This window comes from Rattus norvegicus, chromosome 14, assembly GCF_021556685.1.
Source record: "Rattus norvegicus strain SHRSP/BbbUtx chromosome 14, alternate assembly SHRSP_T2T, whole genome shotgun sequence".
NCBI classification, from domain to species: domain Eukaryota; kingdom Metazoa; phylum Chordata; class Mammalia; order Rodentia; family Muridae; genus Rattus; species Rattus norvegicus.
The window spans coordinates 79,124,631-79,143,460 of record NC_141547.1 but is presented as its reverse complement, the minus strand read 5'-3'; the positions used below and the strand labels follow the sequence as shown (position 1 = coordinate 79,143,460).

At 51.1% G+C, this 18,830-nt stretch overlaps 1 protein-coding gene across 14 annotated transcripts in view; it reads right to left on the bottom strand.

Moving 5' to 3' along the window:
* Window positions 1-18,830, bottom strand: part of Sorcs2 (sortilin-related VPS10 domain containing receptor 2) — a 363,891-nt gene that overhangs the window by 38,437 nt on the left and 306,624 nt on the right. For all 14 annotated transcript variants that reach the window (XM_087583136.1, XM_087583146.1, NM_001107225.2 and 11 more), the window contains 5 exon segments: window positions 16,963-17,036; window positions 14,465-14,529; window positions 11,758-11,876; window positions 8,595-8,684; window positions 1,685-1,864 (listed from right to left, as the gene is read on the bottom strand). In XM_087583136.1, coding sequence (XP_087439262.1) covers window positions 1,685-1,864; window positions 8,595-8,684; window positions 11,758-11,876; window positions 14,465-14,529; window positions 16,963-17,036 — 528 coding nt within the window.

Below are 18,830 nucleotides of genomic sequence, written 5' to 3'. Positions count from 1 at the left end.
AACCAGAGCTGAGCCTGTTGCTACTTCCCATTTGAGGAACTCAAAGAGGATGAGTCACTTTGGAGGCAATGGATGCTGTCTTTGCACCTGGTTGTGTGAACCTCTTTTGTGCCCTTGAGGCTCTCTCCCTGGTGGTCTCTGTGTGTGCCTGGCTCAGCTCACGGCTTCCTCACCTGGCTGACTCTTGCTCAGCTTCCCCTCAACGCTGCACCCCTCCTCCAGGAAGCCTACCCTGACTCCACCTAGACTTGTCAAAGGCATTGCACTGCGTTCCAGAGACAGTGTGGGGCTTAAGGACATTGCTGAGAATCATCTTCTTCATGGGGGAGCTGAGAGTGGTCAGCATGTGTGCCAGTGTGAAACCCAAAATGTGGCAGGCAGCATGCGTGTGACACATCTGTGGAGAGGGTAGACAGTGCCCCCTCCTGTCAGACCTGTCCATGACACCCTCCCATCTATCACTGCTCACCCTAACTTGGAGCGACAGCCCCAGCGCTGAGCACTCTGGCGCTCAGATGTTGCCAGAAATATCTGGAGGGCCAGAGGAGTGCTGCAGGATGGCGCTGTCCCTTGGCAGCCCCAGCGGGGAGGGAACACTGACAAATGGGCTCTCCTCACAAACAAACGATTACATTCATCATTCCGCTGGGGATAATGGCCCCACACTGCCGCTGACAGCTGGAGACACATTGAGGCTCCCCCCACCTGGAAGGACCCCTCCCTCTCTCAGGGGCGAAGCCCATTGTCTGCCAAGGGCTACCCTCTGAGCCAGACTCACCATCCAACAGAAAGCACCAGTGGGCCTCCTGTGGCTCCCCTCACTGGCCTGAGGGCCCCAAGAGCAGATGTGAGGGAAGATGTTGGGAGATAGTGTGGCTGGCTCTGCTCTGCTCTGCTCTGTCCTGAAAGGTTGGTCGGGGGGAGTGGTTGAGGGTGGTGGTTTTGTTGAGCCTGCAGCCTGAGTTTCCTGACCTGCACATGGGCTAAATATTACTGAGAGGATTGTGAGGAACCTGTCCAGACCAGGCTCTTGTCAGGTGAACTTTGCTGAGGATGAGGGCACTCTCACCAGTGGAGAGCTTGGGTGTGAATTCCAGAAGCTTGGGTCAGTGCTTTAGTGTGAGTGGGACCCCCAAGAAGACTTGTGTGGAGCCAGGTAAGGTCAGGACCCCTGCAGGAGCAGGGCAGGGGCTGTCATCTCAGGCAGGTAGCAGGAGAGGCCATGTCACAGCAGGTAAGGCTGGACAATGTATGTGGAGGGGTGAGGACTGGTAGGAGAGATATATAGAGGCGAGAGATTCCAGTTCCCAGGACAGGGAGAGGAAAGAGAAGTCATGGGACGGGAGGAGAGAAACAGAAGCGAGCCTCTCCCAGCTCCAGGATAGCTCAAACCATATGTGGCTGTGGCTGCCTTTGCACAGGGAAAACCTTGCATGCTAAAGACTGATCTCAGTTCTGCAAGATGTCACCCACCAGGAATCTCCTCCTCATTAGCAAACACTGTTTCAATGAACCTCATTAGGAAACCAGCTTCCCTCTCTGTCTTTAACTCCCTATGCTCACCTCTGGCCCTTAAGCCTGAAACATCTGGTGCTTTGCAGGTACCAGTATTCCCTAGGCAAGGGAGGTGGAAGACAGGTGGGGGTGGGGAGCTCGAGCTGTTCCTACCCTGCCTGGTGCCTACCTCAAGGATGTCGATGACCACATTCTCCTCAGCCTGCCTCGAGCTGCGCACGTTCTCCAGCACCAGCGAATAGCGCACTCCACGCAGGTCCGACTGGTACAGGTTGTAGGTGTCCACCTGGTTCCACTCCTGGACGGCCACGAACACCTGCTGCTCATCTGTGCTGATGATCTGTAGGTCCTGGGGACAGAAGAGCTGTCAGAGAGGGTAGCCCGGGGTACAGTGACATCTCCTGCTGCCCTGGAGAGCAGCTGATCAAGGAGGGTGATCAAGGTTGGGAACCTGATGAGCCACACTCAGCTTTGTGGACAAGTGGCTTCACCTCCATAGACCTCCGTGCCATAGCTTTAAAACTAGATTGAGGGATAGTGTGAGGATGTGTCCTCTTCCTCACCCCCACTGGACTTTGTCCAACTCCCTACAATGAGGAAGGGCTGCCTCAAGTACCCCACATGGTCAGAATGAGTAGCAGGTACCCAGCTGGGCTCCCCCACCCCCATGCTGGGAGTCAATCATCTCTTTGTTTGTCCAGCACACATGTTTAGGAAGCATTTGCATCAGGACCTGTTGCCAGCGCTACCTCTGCCCTGAACTTCAGAAAGGAAGAGCTTGCTTTAACAGTCAGAGCGTGGTATCCACACAGCACCCTGCAAACAAGTTCTACTTGTCCGCCATCCTGTGCACCTGGCCCTGGGCCCCATGGGACAAAAACTGCTGGGAGAACCGCAGTCCAGGCAATGGCTCCAGGACTCAGTTTCCCCTTGTGTGTCAGGTAGCTCTGTGGGAATCAGCTGAACAACTGTACAATTCAGAAAAAGAGCCCTATCCTGTGCAAAGCAAAGCTGGGCTGACCTAGGCTCCTTGTTCTCCCTTTGTGCAGACCTGTGTGGACTGAATGACCAGAGAAGCTGCAGCTGGGACCACTGAACCTGGGTATCAAAACATTCCCATCTCCCAGCTAAACAACTTTGCCCTGTATCCTCCAAGCCTTGTCTTCTGCCCTTTGGAACTCCTCAGTCCTCTGACAGGGGTTGCTAGGCTATGGGAGCTGAAGATGGATGCGGGGGGGGACCCTCACATGAAGACACCCCTTTACCCTCATGCCCTTTGGGGTGTGCTCACTTTGAGGAAGTGATTTTTGTGTCTCTTCAGTGAGGGACTCATTGGACTCTTGAGAGTTGGCACCTGGTCCTTCCCCTCCCTGCCAGACTGTACCCTATGCTATGTGTTCAAAAGGCATTTCTGAGCTGGGCATGGTAGTACATTTCTGGAACCCAGCACCCAGGAGGCTGAGGTAGGAAAATAATGAGACTGAGGCTAGCTTGGGCTATATAACAAGACCCTTAAAAATGAAGTGGTGATAGCCTAGTAAGAGCACCAGTGGAAGGGGAAGCCCTCAGTCCTGCCAAGACTGAACCCCCAGTGAATGTGATTGTTGGGGGGAGGGCGGTAATGGGGGGAGGATGGGGAGGAGAACACCAATATAGAAGGGGAGGGGGAGGGGCTGGGGGATGTTGGCCCGGAAACCAGGAAAGGGAATAATAATTGAAATGTAAATAAGAAATGCCCAAGTTAATAAAGATGAAAAAAAAAAGTGGATAACAGCTGAAAAAAATGGAGTGGTGGGCTTTGCAAAAAGGGGTTCAATGTGCGAAGCATCTATCATATACCTCCACAGCTGGAGGACCCTACAGGAAAGGATCTGGACCCTGTGTCTACAGACATAAACTTGACACACAGAAAGGATGAACTAGGGCTGGAGAGATGGCTCAGCCGTTAAAGGCTAGGCTCACAACCAAAAATATAAGAAAGGATGAACTAAGAGGGGCGTGACTCAGGAAGAAGTATGTGGTCCCATATATGAGATTAGACAGAAGGGTGATGGAAGGCTCTGGAGTGCCTGTGGGAACATGCTGGCCAACACCCATGTACCCACCCCCAGTCCCTGAGCTGTGGGCAGGAGGCAGGACGTTTTGCTTTTGGCTGGGGGCCATTTTGCTGTCCACCAGGGAGGTCATGCCCATGGGTTTGGTAGATAAGCAGATCCACCAGAACTGGGTGAAAGTAAAGACTTTCCCACAAGAAGGCTTGGCAGGGTCAAGCTTATAGGAGGACGGAGCAAAGGGAACTTGCACGGTGGGGTGCAGTAATTCAGCAACAGCCCTGATCGAACACCACTTACATAAACTGGTTAGAGGCCCTGCACGGCGCTTCCTGTAAGCACTGAAGCAGCTCGGGGCCATCCACAGCGCCCCTCTAGAGAGACCTGGAATTAACACTTCAACATGTTTATGTTCGGGCTCTCTCCAAAGCATGATTCATACACTCTCCACGTCTGCTTTATAGCTTGCTCTGCACACTGTGTGGGTGTCTTCTTCCTCTGCCATGAATGTTATTTATAAACACCACTTTTAATGACTGCATGATACGTATTTGTGGCCCAGCCGTATTTCACTGAGCCACGTATGTCCCTGCTGCAGAGGACAGAGGGGATGTTTCTAGATCCGAGTCCCTCCCTGCCTCTCTGCTTATTTCCTTCCCATGAATTCTAAGAAGGGAGATGGCCACATCAGAGACAGGAAATGTCTCTAGAATGCTTGTTGCATGCTGTTAGCCTGCTATCATGAAGTTCAGATCGGTTCCCTCCCCAACAGGCTGTTCGTGTCCCTTCTTCTGGGCCAGTACTGAGAAAGGTCATGCAGAAGACTTGCTGACCAGTGCAACAAATCCTTTGCACTTTCATAGAAACTCCATTTATTTCCCTCACTTTTTGCTTTTAGAGAAGCAAGCAAAACCACTCCTTAACTCCATTGTTAATAGATGCCCAGAACCTTCACATGTGGTTGGCACATGTGACCCGGAAAGATCTGCAGACAGGAAACATTAGTTTGTTAATATTTCTTATTGGCGGACACAGGAGTCTTTAAGAGACAGCCTCCTGCCTATGAGAAGAGCCCAGTGGTGGGCAGGCTACCGTGGAGGACCAGCAAAGTCACCAGGGGTGGGGCTCCTGCCGGGTCATCATTCTACTGACCCAGGACATGGTGCTTGCCTTCAGGGCCCTAGATGGGTGTTTGGGTAGAGTCCCAGCATCACACTGAATGGAAGGCAGCAGGAATCGGGGGCGTGGGGAGAGGGGCGGACCTCCATATGGTGCTCTCAGAAGTGGCACAAGAAAACTTCATTAATTTCTCACTGGCGGATCGTAAACGCATGACCACATGCAGAGGAAGATGGCTTCCCTGTGCAGCTGAGCAGCAGCTAGACTGTAAGTTTGGCTAAACTAAGATGAAGGGCAGAATGAATCCGGAGAACTGTCCCAGATTTCCTCCAGATCCTTACTTTGAGACAAAGATGAAACATGGAGGAAGGAATGGGCCAGCAGGCAGAAGCGATATATGTGTGAGTCACATCATTTCTATGTTTGTGCATATGCTCATACGCAAACCAAAACTCGTAAGTTATAATCATAAACTGTGTATAAATTATAGCATACTATACATATACAGAAAAGGTTTTAGAACATTTTAATAAGCATGATGACAGAAATTTCTCATGGACCTTCATATGGAACCCCAATGAAATATTCCATAGATATTTTTTCTTTAAAAAAAATTTTTTTTATGTGTCTGTGTGTCTGTGTGAATGTCTGTCATGTGCATGGATGCCCACAGAGGTCAGAAGAGGGCGCCAGGTTCCCCAGAGCTAGAGTTACTGGAGGTTGTGAGATGCCCAACAGCTGGGAATCAAACACTGGTCCTCTGCAAAAGCAACAAGGGCTCTTACCTGCTGAGCCATCTCTCTAGCCCCAGCACAGATCTTTTTATGAAATTCACAAAGGATTCCTGCAAGCCAGCACCTTCCTCCTGTTTTGTCAGTGCTTTGGCTACTCGGTCCCCTAGCCTTCTGGTAAGAAATCTGCAGGTCATCTAGGCAGGGAATCCCTCCTCTGTGACAAGTGGCTTCTCTTGTGCTGCTTTCTAGACTCCTCCTTCACCTTTCTGGCTTAATCTCTTGATCAAAATGTACATTTGCACGTGCCTTCGTATATTCCAACCTTTGAGACATTCACATTCATGCATTTCATGATTTTGGGGGGTGAGTAAAAAGTCACTGTTCTTAAATCAATCTCTGTGTCCCTTGCTCTCATGTCCCTTTAGGATTCTCAGTGTATAAGCACTGATTTGATGATGGTGTCAAAAGGTCATAATATTTGGCTTCTTCTACTGTCTTGTCCTCAAGTTCTCGATTCTTCCTCTGCCTGCCCAGATCTACTTCTGAGTCTTTAGGTGGACATCCTTTGCTTATTACTTTTCTCATTTCTTTCTAATTATGGTGTCAGGGTTTCTTTTTATGGCACACTTCACATTTCCTATTTCTTTGCAGACTTTTCTTTTGTGCATAGTGTCCTCTTGCAGTTCTCTGAGCATCTTGAGACAATTCTATTGAAGTCTGCCCAGCAGGTCAACCAGCTGGCTTTTCTGAGGCATTGTTTCAGTTCTGAGGAGAGCATGCTCTCCTGTCTCTCTGTGATTGTTGCCTTGTGTTGTCTGTTGCCTTTTGATCTTTGATGACTTGATGACTAAAACTGGAAAGTGTGTGTGTGTGTGTGTGTGTGTGTGTGTGTTTGTGTGTGCGCGCGCGTGCTCTGAATTTTTTAAGGTCTTACCCTTCAGCTTATGTTAGCCTCAAATTCATGATCCCCCTGCCTCAGCCTCCCAATGGTTAGGATTATAGGCATGTTCCATCCTGTCCACTGAAAACAGGATGTTTGATACAGTAACTTCGAGTTCAACTGTCTGTTCCCTGTGAGGCTGCCTTATTGCTTTTGCCTCTGATCACTAAAGGCTTTGTCTACTCTGAGCACCAGACTGACACGTGTGAGGTATGGTGACATTGGGCCCCTTTCCTATACATTTAGATATGCTGGTCCTTAAAAAACCTGTCCTCCAAAGAAGAAAAGAGGTAAAGAAAAGCAGGTGGATGTGCTCTACCCTTCTTCAGCTGACTTTGACGGTTGATGTCAGAGTACAGGCCTGTGTCTGGAGGGAAAGGTCTAAAGTACCCACCCCTGGCCACATGCTAGCTGCTCCAGGAAAGCACACACATTTGCCCTTGTGAGGCAAGGGCAGGTATGGATACTGTTCCTAGGTCAAAAGCTTAAACTGTCAAAATCTGGCCTATACCAGTTGGCCTGGGCGCTGGAGCCTTATAACAGACCGCAGAGTCCCAGCGGCCATGAGCTATACTCTGCAGTGTGGCTGCTGCCAAGGGGAAGCAGGGAGAAGGCCCTGGAGCTTGAATTCACCCATCCTTTCCAACACCACTCTCCTCTATTCTGTGCGATATGAATTTCATTTTACTTTAAATAAATTTATTACAAACACAGGATGGTTTTTTTTTTCTTTCAAGTAAATTTGCCTTTGCCTTATCCCTGTGAGAGCTTTTTATATAATTTGTGGTTCTGTAGATTCTTTGCATGAACATTTTTCTCTGCCAGGGAACTGCAGGACTTTAAAAACAGTCATTACAAGTCAACAATTCAAACCAAGGATGCTGACTTCTCCTAACAGCTGGCTACCCTTCCAAGCATCCAGGAGTGAGTAGACCAAAATGGCAGAAAAGTATTGTTTACCCACCCCCTTAGACACGGAGCAGGGAAGGCATGGCTCAACTTAGAACCAGACCACTGGGCCAAGCCTGATCTAGTTCCACAGGATGACTTCTGTGTGTGTTCAGTCCACTTCCTGAAACTCTCACCAGTGAAGCCCCACAGTGTAGCGGGTGCACTTAGAGGGACACCCACATATCTGGACAATGGCTGGGCTGAGCAGGGTGCTGACTCCCGAGCTTGAAGCTCTGCAGCCAGTCACTTACTGTAGGACCATGCATTCTTTTATAAAAGCTGCCAGGTACACTGTAATGCTAAGCAAGGTGCTGGTGAAGTAACTCCTGAGTTAGCCACACCAAAGTCACTTTGGTATGTGACTAGGGAGGACCAGGACAGGGCGGGAATGGGGGAAGGAACTCTTAGCTGAGGTTCCTTTTAGGCTGAGGCAGCCACTTCCACTTTCTTGACATTATTCACGTAACTTTAAAAAAGCAAAAAATGGACAGCTTGTTGAGAGGAAGCGGGCAAGAGTTGCAAACTCTCCGTAAAACAACAAAATCTGATTAGGAAATGCAGTTAGCAGACCTATAGGTTGCTGAGGGTATGCTCTTCAGCATTTTGCAGAGCTGGGTGAGCAGGAGGGAGCAGGTCACAGGCCCCGGGTAGAGGGCTCGGGTGCTGGGAGGCCCCAGGGAGTTGGGCTCAAGGTCACAGAAACCATGACTTGTGGACATGTTTGTTAGAATCTTCTTCTCCACACCAGGACCAGGGCTGTAACCCTAACAGGCCCAGCAGAGCCCCTCAGCTCCAAGACATTTGTCTTTGCCGAAAGGAAAAACATGAGCTTTAAATTTGCTTACTCAGCCAGGTCAATAACCTAGTGAGCTTGTTACTTTCTGTCCCTTCTTCTCTGTTTCTGAAGAGATGTTGAAGGAAGGCCTACTTGGCTTTTCCCTTTGGTTCAGGAAAGTCTGAGGTACCTAGCTCCATAGCTCACAAATGAGGACTTTAAGATATATAGCCTCTGGTCATAGAGGTCCTGAGAGGCTGTCTCCCTGCCACTCCACACTACCCTTGGCTGTGCCCCCTGCCCCAGGTCCTTTGCACATGCTCTGCCTTCTAATTCTTTCTTTTTGCTCTTTCCAAAGATACTTTATTACAATGGACAGGCAGGGGCTGAGAAAGTGTGGCCACATCCATTCTTTGTTCCTGCCTCACTTGACCTTGGGATTCCCAAACCCCAGTGAATGAGATCTCACAGTTTCTGCATTTGGCATAGGACATGGAAGGCCACCTCACCTTGGGCAGGGCATACTTGGGCAGCTTCATCAGGACAAAGTCGCTGCGGCGATAAGAGACATAGTATTTGGTTCGGTTTGTTGATGTCGCCTAGGGAAGAAACACAGTGTCAAGTGACAGAACCCCCAGTCAAACTCCACTCTCAGTTTGAAAGCGGACAGTTTGGCCTGTCTGCTCATAGCCGTGGTGGTTCGGAGCTTTGCTAGACTCAGGGTCGTCACCTAGGTGATGGTGACGCCCACCTCACATCGTGTCTATGAGAGCATTTTCAGAAGGGATATCAAAGCGGAGAAGATCTACCCTAAGTTGGAATAGAAGCAGGTAGCAAGGCACAGATGTCTCCCTCTGTATCCCAGCTGCCATGGGGTAAGCTGCTTGGCTTTGCCAGGCCCTCCTCACCAGGGTAAATGGCAATGTCCCAAACTGTGAGCAAAGTAACTCTCCCTTCCTTCCAGTTGTCTCTGGCAGCTTCTCTGTCATAGTCACAAGAAATCTAACATGTCTTGTTCTGCCCAAAATTGCAGGCTCCTCTCTCAAAACCCCTTGTCGAGTGCTGCAACTCTAGGGACTTCCCACATCTTTCCAGCAACCAGAACCTGCCTCTCATCTCATCTCTCAGCATCCCGTCTCCTTGTAGCCTAGTCACGGGACAAGGTGGAGAACGTTCCATTTCCAAACGTTCTCAGAGAGAGCACTTCAGTGAGCCCCTGGGTGGAGGTATAGACGGGCCGAAAATATGTGTGTCTCCAAAAGTGATCATCCAGCCTTCTAGGCAAGGGAACCAAAATAAGTCACATTCTCCAGGGCCCATCTACATGGCCAGCATCCCCCTTGGTACTCCCCTGGGGCAGTGCCTCTGACTGCAAAGCAAACAGCCCCATGAGTTTGGTCATCTGCACCAAACAGATGAGGAAACGGAGGCCCAGAGATTACACAGTTTATTTCCTCCATTGAAGAGGAGACTGGAGAGGAGGCCTTTGCTCCCTTGGGTGGTCAAGGTTAAGCTCATGAGAGATCGAAAGGACTTGGTTGTGGTGGATTCTCTGAGGCAGCTCCCTGTTCTCAGTGTGTGCACATGGGTAGGTGTGGAACCTAATGAATCTCCAGGCGGTGGGTCTCTCTGTATGCACATGCCTGTATGTATGTCTGTATGTGCACTGTGTATGTGAACTATGTGAATATCTGTGTATGAGAGTGTAAATGTGAACATGTACATGCGGGAGTGTGTATGTGTGTATGTGAGCATGTATGTGTATGAATGTTTTGTATGAGCATGTGTTTGTGTGTGAACATACATAAGTGCACTCTGTGTGTGTGTGTGTGTGCACACGTGCGTGTGCTCACGAGATGCATTTATAGGGTTTCCATATGGGTGTGAGCATAAGTCAGGTGTGAGTCCCACTGTATGCAGGTTTCCATATGTGGGGCTGTCTAGTGTGGAGCTGGCTCACGGGCACACCACTTCAAATCCCAGCTCTAAGAAGGGCTCAGGGCCTTCTGAGGATACAGTAGCTTCCTAAGCTCAGTTTCTCTGAAAGGGGATGGTACTCTCAGAATCCCAATGGAGCACTCCCAGGGGACTGTCCTTTCACCACTGCAAAGACCCATCTGTGAAGGAAGGGACTCTTTGGTCTGGAGGTGTCCAGGCCTCAGTAGAATGGCTATGACCTGGACACACTGGTTCTAGGAACTTGGAGAAAGGGCCCCAGAGGTGGGAAGGCCTGGTATCCTTCCCAACACAGTAGCAGCTATTCCAGGAGACAGAAGACCTCTAACAGGTGAGGGATGCTGTGACTGACAGTGTCCTGAAGAAGCTGATGCGCCCATTCCCCAAGCCCGTCAGGTAGATGAGCTCAGCGTCAGAAGCAGAGCCAGGCTTCACCTGTTCTCATTCCCTGGGGAAGCCACTTGGTGGAGGTTTAGTGCACAAGGACATGACCACCATGACTGTGAAGGCAGTGGGTCTTCCATGAAGCATGGTAGCTTGGTTTTCTCCCTGGCAACAGAAACCTCTTCAGAGCAGGAATGGGAACCAACTGGTCGCTACCAAAGGAGGTACGTATAAGACCTATAGGTGCAAATGCAGAGGTCTTGAGCATGACCAGTGACACAGTGAGGTCCGTGGGGCCCAGGACTTCCTGCCAGGTTGAGAGAGAGGCCAGCACTGCTGTGATGGCTCATACTCAGGAAGGAGCAGCATGGAGACTGGGCAGGGAAGAAGGACGGAACCTGGAGGACCCTCTGGTGACAGGACTCAGGGCTGCTCTTTGGAGTTCTCTTGCAGGAGGCTCTGAGCTTGTCTCCCAAGGTTCTATAGGGCAGAGCAAGGACCAGCAGTGAAACCCAAGGAAATGGCCTGTCTCTGTAGATGAACTTGGAGATGGTGATGGTCAGTCGTCAACTTGCTGGGATTTAGAGTCACCATGGAAACCAGTCCCTGGACTTGTCTGTGAAAGATTGTCTAGGTTTACTGAGGTGGGAAGTCACCCTAAATGTAGGCAGTGCATTCCATAAGCTGGGGTCAGTGACTGGCTAAGAAGGAGGAAGTGGGCTGAGTACCAGCATCCTCTCTGCTCTCCAACCGTGTGTGACTGAACAGCTGCCTCTCACTCCCTCTACCACACCTTCCCTGACGTATGGGCTGTATTGCTGGAATTATAGAGAAGGAAAAAAAAATCACCCTTAGGGTGCTCTTGTCAGGTACTTTGGCACAACAATGAGAAAAAACAAGCACAAACAATGTGAGGGCTAGCAAGTCTAGCAGGGTCCAGGGTTCCCATTCTAGAAATGGCCAAGACGCTTCCCAGCAGGGTTCACTAGCATTTCCCAGTTGGCCTGAGATATATACTGGGGGCCTGCGGCAGTGTCCTGGTCACACACAGGTCTTCAATAACCAGAGCACCCAGGATAAAACCCAAATCACGGAAGGAACCGAGTGAAATGTATATACTTGGATTTGTGGGTCCCAGATGGTGGGCAGATGCGCGGTGGACAGAGAAAATCAGGACAAACCTTGAACTGAGGTTCTGGTACCTGGGCACCTCTATAAAGACGCAGAGACTCAGTCCTGCTAAGCGGCATTTGGAAATGAAGTGTTGTTCTATTGACTCTTATGATGGCAAAAGGTCATGCATTGTCCTCTCCCAGCACCTGGAACACTCACCTTCAAAAAGATGTACTCATCCTGCACGGTCAGGGACCCTCGGTCAGTGGGGCCAGGGAAGGGTGCTGTGTGTGGCTGGGCTGAGCAGTTGTGGATCAGACACGTGTAGTACCGATAGCCTGCAGGTGACAAGAGCAGCCAGGAGGTACAGACCCTGCTGAGGCTCAGGAGCAGCGAGGACTTCTGGGCTCCCACCACTCGGTAACACCAGCACCTGGCTTGGTCTGAAGTTTCATTTTTCAGAGAGCCTCACACACCATGAGGCCGTCCCAGTAGGGACAGGCACCATTCGGGGCTTCTTTAGCAACAAGCCAGAAATTGCTGGTGTGTGGGAGAACCATCATCCAATGGAAGTGACACTCTAGGCCCCACCCAGCCCAAGCCCCAGCCCCTTACAGACCTGGGCACCTTTCTGGGCAGGAGTAGGTGTCTAGGCACACATTCCCTCTAACTCAGAGCCCAAACTCTCATCTTTCCTCACAAGTTCCAGTGCATCACACTGAACTTGGTTCTGCTGGGAAGCTGCTGTCTCCCACTTGAGAGGCATTTCCAGGGCTGGTTGAAACAGCCAGACTGCAGACATCCACTCATGCAAGCCCTGAACCGGTCACTCACTGGCTCAGTTATCTTCTTACTCAGCCACTCACTCTCTCATTCATTTGCTCACCCACCCACCCATTCATCCACTCACTCAATTCATACAACCGCTTATATGCTCATTCATTCATTCATTCACTCAGCCACTCATTCATTCATTCACTCAGCCACTCACTCATTCATTCACTTATCTACCCACTCACTCATTCATTTATTCATCTACTCACTCACTCAGCTACTCATTCACTCATTCATTAACTCAGTCACTCATGAGCTCACTCATTCATTCATTCACTTATCTACTCACTCACTCATCCACTCACTCATTCATTCAATCACCTACTCACTCACTCATCCACTCACTCATTCTTTCATTCACTCATCTACTCAGTCACTCATCCACTCACTCATTCATTCACTCATCTACTCACTCACTCATCCACTCACTCACTATTTACTTGTTACTCATTCATTCATTCATTCACCCACCCTTACTCATTTGCATACTTGTCATTCATTCATTAAACCACCCTCACTCATTTGCATACTTGTCATTCATTCATTAACCCACTCTCACTCATTCACATACTTGCCATTCATTCATTAACCCACTCTCACTCATTCACATACTTGTCGTTCATTCATTAACCCACTCCCACTCCCATTCCTGCACAATTCATGAGGAAACTGCCCAAGGAAGGTCCTGAGCTGTGGATGACTGCCAGAGAGGACTGGCTCTTGGGAGCAGTGAGAACTGCTGCTGTGGCGAGGGGCAGACAGACAATGAGGCTGCTCTGGTAGGGTGAGGGCAGTGAGTATCATTCTGTCCTGCACGAGGCTGTACACCGGGGGCCTGGCGGATGTAACACCTCTGCTGGGAGACTAAGAACCAGTCAGCATTCAAACTCAAGAAGCCCTCAGGCCAGGGGAATGCACAGAAAGCTGAGTGCTAGGGCACTGTGGAGTCCTAAGAGTGGTTGGCTGAGGTGACCTGGAGGTGATGGGGAAAAGCCCACAATATATAAACAGGGCCAGGCAGTCCCAGCCAGGTAACAGGAGTGTGGTGATCTTGGAACAGTGTCCCCTGGAGGATAACAGGGACAACAGGTTAGGAGATGGGACCTCAGGATTTTAAGTGATCTTCTGCCAATCTCTGAACACTGTTCCAGCAGGGCTCTAGGCTGGGTGCTGGTGAATTAGGATGTGACGTCTTCAGGAGCTAGGCAGGGCCCCATTCACGAGCCAAGTAGGTCCAGCGGCTCTTGATGCAGAGAAGCCTGCTGCACACAAACTCCGCTTCCTCCAAAATGGAGGCTGTGTGAAGGATGTAAACCACCCTGATCCAGGACTCAGCCTATCTTTTCTCCTAGAGCATGGCATGTTCTGAGTCTCAGCCAGACATGCTGTCACATGGAGCCTGCTGGGCGTCACCTCTATACGTCACTGCATGGGACGTGTGTCCTAAGACTTGGCATCCCAACGCCCCCCTCTGAGCTTTGCTCCCTGCTTACCAAGACAGCAGTTGGGGTAACATTTGGCCCCACCCTTTGAGGTATGGAGCCCTGTCTGAGAACTTGGAAATGGCACAGGTCATCACCTGGCGACAGCTGCCTACACAGAGAACTAACCTGTGTGGATCCATTGTTGGCCACTTAAGGAGGACCAAATTTTCCTGCCCAGGACCCCCAGGGCTCCACCTAGCTAGTGCCTGGGGACTGCAGAGGGCTGACAGGACCTCTGTCACTTCCCCAACATGAGACTTGCTCAGTGTGATGGCCCCAAAGTTGCTTGTGGAAGGGGAGCCACAGAGAGACCCAGAGCCATCTCGGTCTTCAGCCAGGCTGGGTGGGGCCATGTAGTAGGAAAGACTCAGTGCTCAGGAGCTGGAACAAATTGCCCTTTTAATAGACTTCCCACAGAGCAAGGTTCCTCCACTTCAATCCATCCCCAGCGGGGAGACAAGTGTGCTTCAAATTACAGCACAGCAGAACACAGTGAGGTCGGTGCACAGGGCTGACCACTGAGGATACACCAGTAAACAAGAGCCAAGCGGAGCAGCACCGCTGGGCAAGGAAGCTCAGGGACCCCGCGGCGCACAGCACCTGCTTACCTCCACTGAGGTCCCGTGCTTCCATGTGGACCAGGTTGGGGTCGTCATCCACCCCAGACACAGCCCTGGAAAAGGAGAGGTTGAAGATGGCATCCGCGAATGGAGAGCTACAACCACCCCCTGGGCTTTCACTGACCACATAGCCTCTTTAGCTCTGGGGTTACTCTCGTGAGTCCAGAAGATATAGCCCTCCCCCCCACCCCCCAGACCTTCAAGGTCCAACGGGAGCCTTGACGAAGCTGGATAAATCTGGCTCAAGTTTGAGGAAGCCAGCACCCACTTGTTCATAGCATTGTTTATATGATTCACTTCTTCATCTGGGTCTCACAGCCCAGCTAAGACACACAGGCTGGTACTCCTATGGTCACACACACCTAACAGGATCACTGGGATTCCAACTAGGATCGGGACCTGAGTGACTGCCCTCTCCTTCACCTGGCAGACGACCGGTCAAGTTGCCCACCACAGGTTGCAGGGAAAAATCCCTTCCGAGTTTATCCCAAGCCTCTGTGCTGGCAGAGGTTCTGTGAGAGCAGTTTTCTCCCGTATCACCCTTATAAACATACTAGACTACCTTAAGCCATGGGTAAGCCTTGCATCATTAACAGGCTATGGGCTATGTGACTTGCTCAAGGACACAGTTAGTTGCTGGCCAGGGTGACCTGAAGCTCCCACCAGGTCTGTTTGACCCAGAATTCATACTCCTTTCAGAGTTCCCCTGCAGGCGAGGTTTGTGTCCTGGGACCCTATTAAGAAGCCTGTGCTATGCCTCCAGAGAAGTACTACAGCATCTCTAGGAGCCAGTGGGATAGAGATTGATAAGACAAGGGCTGAGAGCTAAGGGGTCAGGAAACTCAGGCTGGGACCTTCCCCAGCTGGCACACCCCCTCTTCCAAACTCCCAGAGAGATGGGGAAAAGAGCTAAGAATGAAGGGAGTGGGGTAGGGAAGGGGAAGGAGATCGAAGTTGGCAGAGGAATGGGAGACGGGGAGGGGGAAGGGGATGGGAGGATGGAGGGGGAGGGGGAGGGAGAGGGAGATGGGGATGGGAGGAGGATAAGGGAGAGGGGGAGGGAGGAAGATAGAAAGGGAGGGGGAGGAGGAGGGAGGGGGAGGGGGAGAGGAAGAGAGAATGGGAGAGAGAAAATGAGAATATTCAGAGAAGCTCCCTTCTTGGAGCAGAGGCCTGAGCAGCCCAGGTAATAGCTACACACACTGATAGATCCAGGGGGCAGGGACATTCTAGGTGCTCTGGAGGCCCTTTAAAGGCTCATCCACCTGCTTACTCAGTCACTCATTCGTCTGCACCTCATTCACTCACCCACCCATTCACTTGCTCACTCATAACAAGGCATCAGCCAGCGCCTACTTTCCTGGCTTAACTCCAGGGCTGCTGACCGCTGAGGGGAGGTGACAGTCCAGAATTGGCGCTTTGCTCCGCGCCCCTCAGGATCTCCTTAATGAGCCAGTGTGTGGTGTAGCTTCAACACTGCTAATGAGCCAGGCCTGAGATAAAGCAGAGGTCCTGGTGCTTTCTGCTGCAGATCCAAGGACAAAGCTGTCACAACAGCATTATCTATTGCTCACAACAGGGGCCGTCCCTTGTCTGTCACCACATTCCAGAAAGGATCCAACCAGCTGTGCTGCCAAGCATCCTATAACTCTCCCACATAACAGGCACAGCCCCAAGCCACAGGCGAAACTTGTGGGCAGAGCCAGTCTGAATTGTCCAAGATAATAGCAGCCTGAATGTTCGTCCTTCCTTCCCCATATCCCAGGGTTGGCTTCCCTCTAGCTAGAGAGTATCCAAGAGCCAGTCTGGGACTCCCTTAGCCTCGCTTGAGACAGGTGACAATGCTACAGTCTCCCTGAGGCCTTCATGTTGGCAGAACTGGAGAAATCACACTTCTGGCCTTAGTCCCCACTTCCTGGCCTTAGCCCCCACTTCTGGGGAGTGACTCAAAGGACAGTCTGCTTCTCTCAGAGTGCATCAGTGTTGGGCCTGTGACTGACAGCAGCCCTCTGGTTTCAGGAAGGGTACTCCAGTGGGTCACTACAGAGGAGCAATCATCATTTCCTCCCAGGAGCAGAAGGCACAGACATCAGGAGTCAGTGTTCAAAACCAACATGGGAAGTGGACCCTTGCAAGCACAAGCATGGCCTTACGAGGAGGTGGGATGGGAAGGAGGTGTCTGTACTGTATGCACACAGAACACCTCTCAGGAGCAGGTGGGAGGTGAGTTGGCAAGGAGTTGGGAGGAGGGCAGCCAGGTGCATTAAGCTACCCTGAGGTGTATTGTGCTGGGGTCCCTGTGTTTCCCAGTAGATGGACACAGAGGACAAGGTGGGGCCTGAACAACACAAAGTCACATAGCCTGGCCATGAGGGAATAAGGTCTGAGGGATGGTGGGCCCTGGACATTCCAGGAATACACAGAGGACCCTAAAGATCCCCTGGAGTGAGGAGGGGAGTAAAGGCTCCCATGGAAAGAACTCTCACCAGAACACGTGGTCCTTGGTCACCTGTTCCTGCAGCAGTGTCCACTTCTTCCCCAGGTCGGACGACACATACAGCTGCAGGGCAGACAAAAGAGACAGAGCTTTGGCAGAGAGGTCTGAGAGACAGTGAGCTGCTACAGGGCTCCGCCAAGGGAAGCCACTCTTGTCCTACAGGCACACTGGAGCTAACACACAGGCTAACCACCAAGGGCTGAAGCCAAAGAGAGGGCTCCACATGGAGGTCTTCTCACCCAGACAGCCTGGCAGGTAAGTTCTTAGGAATGGACAAACAACCAAATCCAGAGGGTCGCCAGGGGTGAGTTCCCTCTCCCAGTCTAGCCTGGGGTGGTGCATGCAGTCCGGCAGATTCACATGGGACCCTGTATCTTCTTTCCCTCCGCTAGCCCGTCTCAGGACTTCCCCAGTCCAACTCCTTCTGTGGGACATTTTTGCCCAGGACTGGTGACCTCACTGGACAGGGAATTCTACTCTTTGTCCTCAGCTGCAGGTGGCTGACGAAGAGGCTATTTGTTGGGGGTGACAGAGAGTAGCCGATGTGGCTGTGGCTTCATCTCTCAGGCAGGGTCAGAGACACATTTTGAGTAGAGTGGCCTTGGCTTCCTGCTGGGCAGGCCCTCTGTCTGCTTTGATGGGAGTAGGGCAGTGGGAAGACCGATGGAGGCAGACTGACTTCTCCCCAGACGGTCAGTCAGGATTTGCAGCTGGTCAGTCTCAGAGCCCAGTTGTAGAGCAGTTAACCCAGGCATGCATTTGCTACAGGACAGACACAGTAAATCCCAACACCCACCTCCCTCTTTCTCTTATGTCCCTACATTCTCATGGTTCTCATGCCAACAGTAACATACTGAGATAGCAGGCATGGATGTGGTGACTCTGTCACTACTGTCCCAAGGCGTCTTTCACTTGCATTATCTCATGGTGTCACCTCCAGTGCTGGCTTACTATGACAACTATGCCCTTCATCTCTTTCTGGAGACATGTGGGCACTGGAGACCCCTTTGGTCCCACGGGGTTCTGTTCATTGAAGTCTGTCTTCACTGGAACTAGGTTCAGAGCTGTGTGACACTGTCTGTTACTTGTAACTGACTTCAGAGGGTGGACGGGAAAGAAATTCCTGCCTATGGCTCTGCCCCTGTTCTCTTGCCTGTTTGGCATTTAGTTTCCTCACCCACCAAGCATCCATCATCCTTGGCAGTGGCATTCTGAAGGGGCGAGCCTTTGACTCCAGCAGGCATAGCTTCTGCCATAGCCTTTCATCCACAGATGCGTGACCACGCATATGTTCTGGGTTCTTCTAAGCCTCAGTTTCCCATGTTAGGTCTCCACATTCCACCCTTAAGGGAGTGTTGTAGGATATCTCAATCACCACAGAAAATGCCAGGCATCTGGGTAATGTACAGTGGAGCTCCTCAGCTCAGAACAGTGCACAGGGAATTGGCACTGGATGTGGAGCCCCCAGCTTCAGGCTCACTTCCTTCCACCCCATTTCCAATCTCTGTGTACCCTTGACTGCCTGGGGCACTCACCCGCCTTGCTCACCTTCTGCACCATTGCTGAATGGATCCTTGTCTACCAGGTACACCAGTGAGTTTTCTGAATGAATGAACACATTTGGCCGTGGGGCAAGGGCTAGCTAGAAAGGGCAGGAGAGTAAGTATTTCTGGCTTGGTGGACTGAGTGGTCTCTATGGGAACCCTCACCTCTGCCCTATGAGCAGAAGCTGAGAGAGTTGAGAGTCCCAGATAGATATATAAGCATAAGCATGGCTGGATGCCCCCCCCCCCACACCGAAGCCTAACAGGAAGTTGGATATTCTGTGTGGACACCTTCTCTGGATCACATGGATAA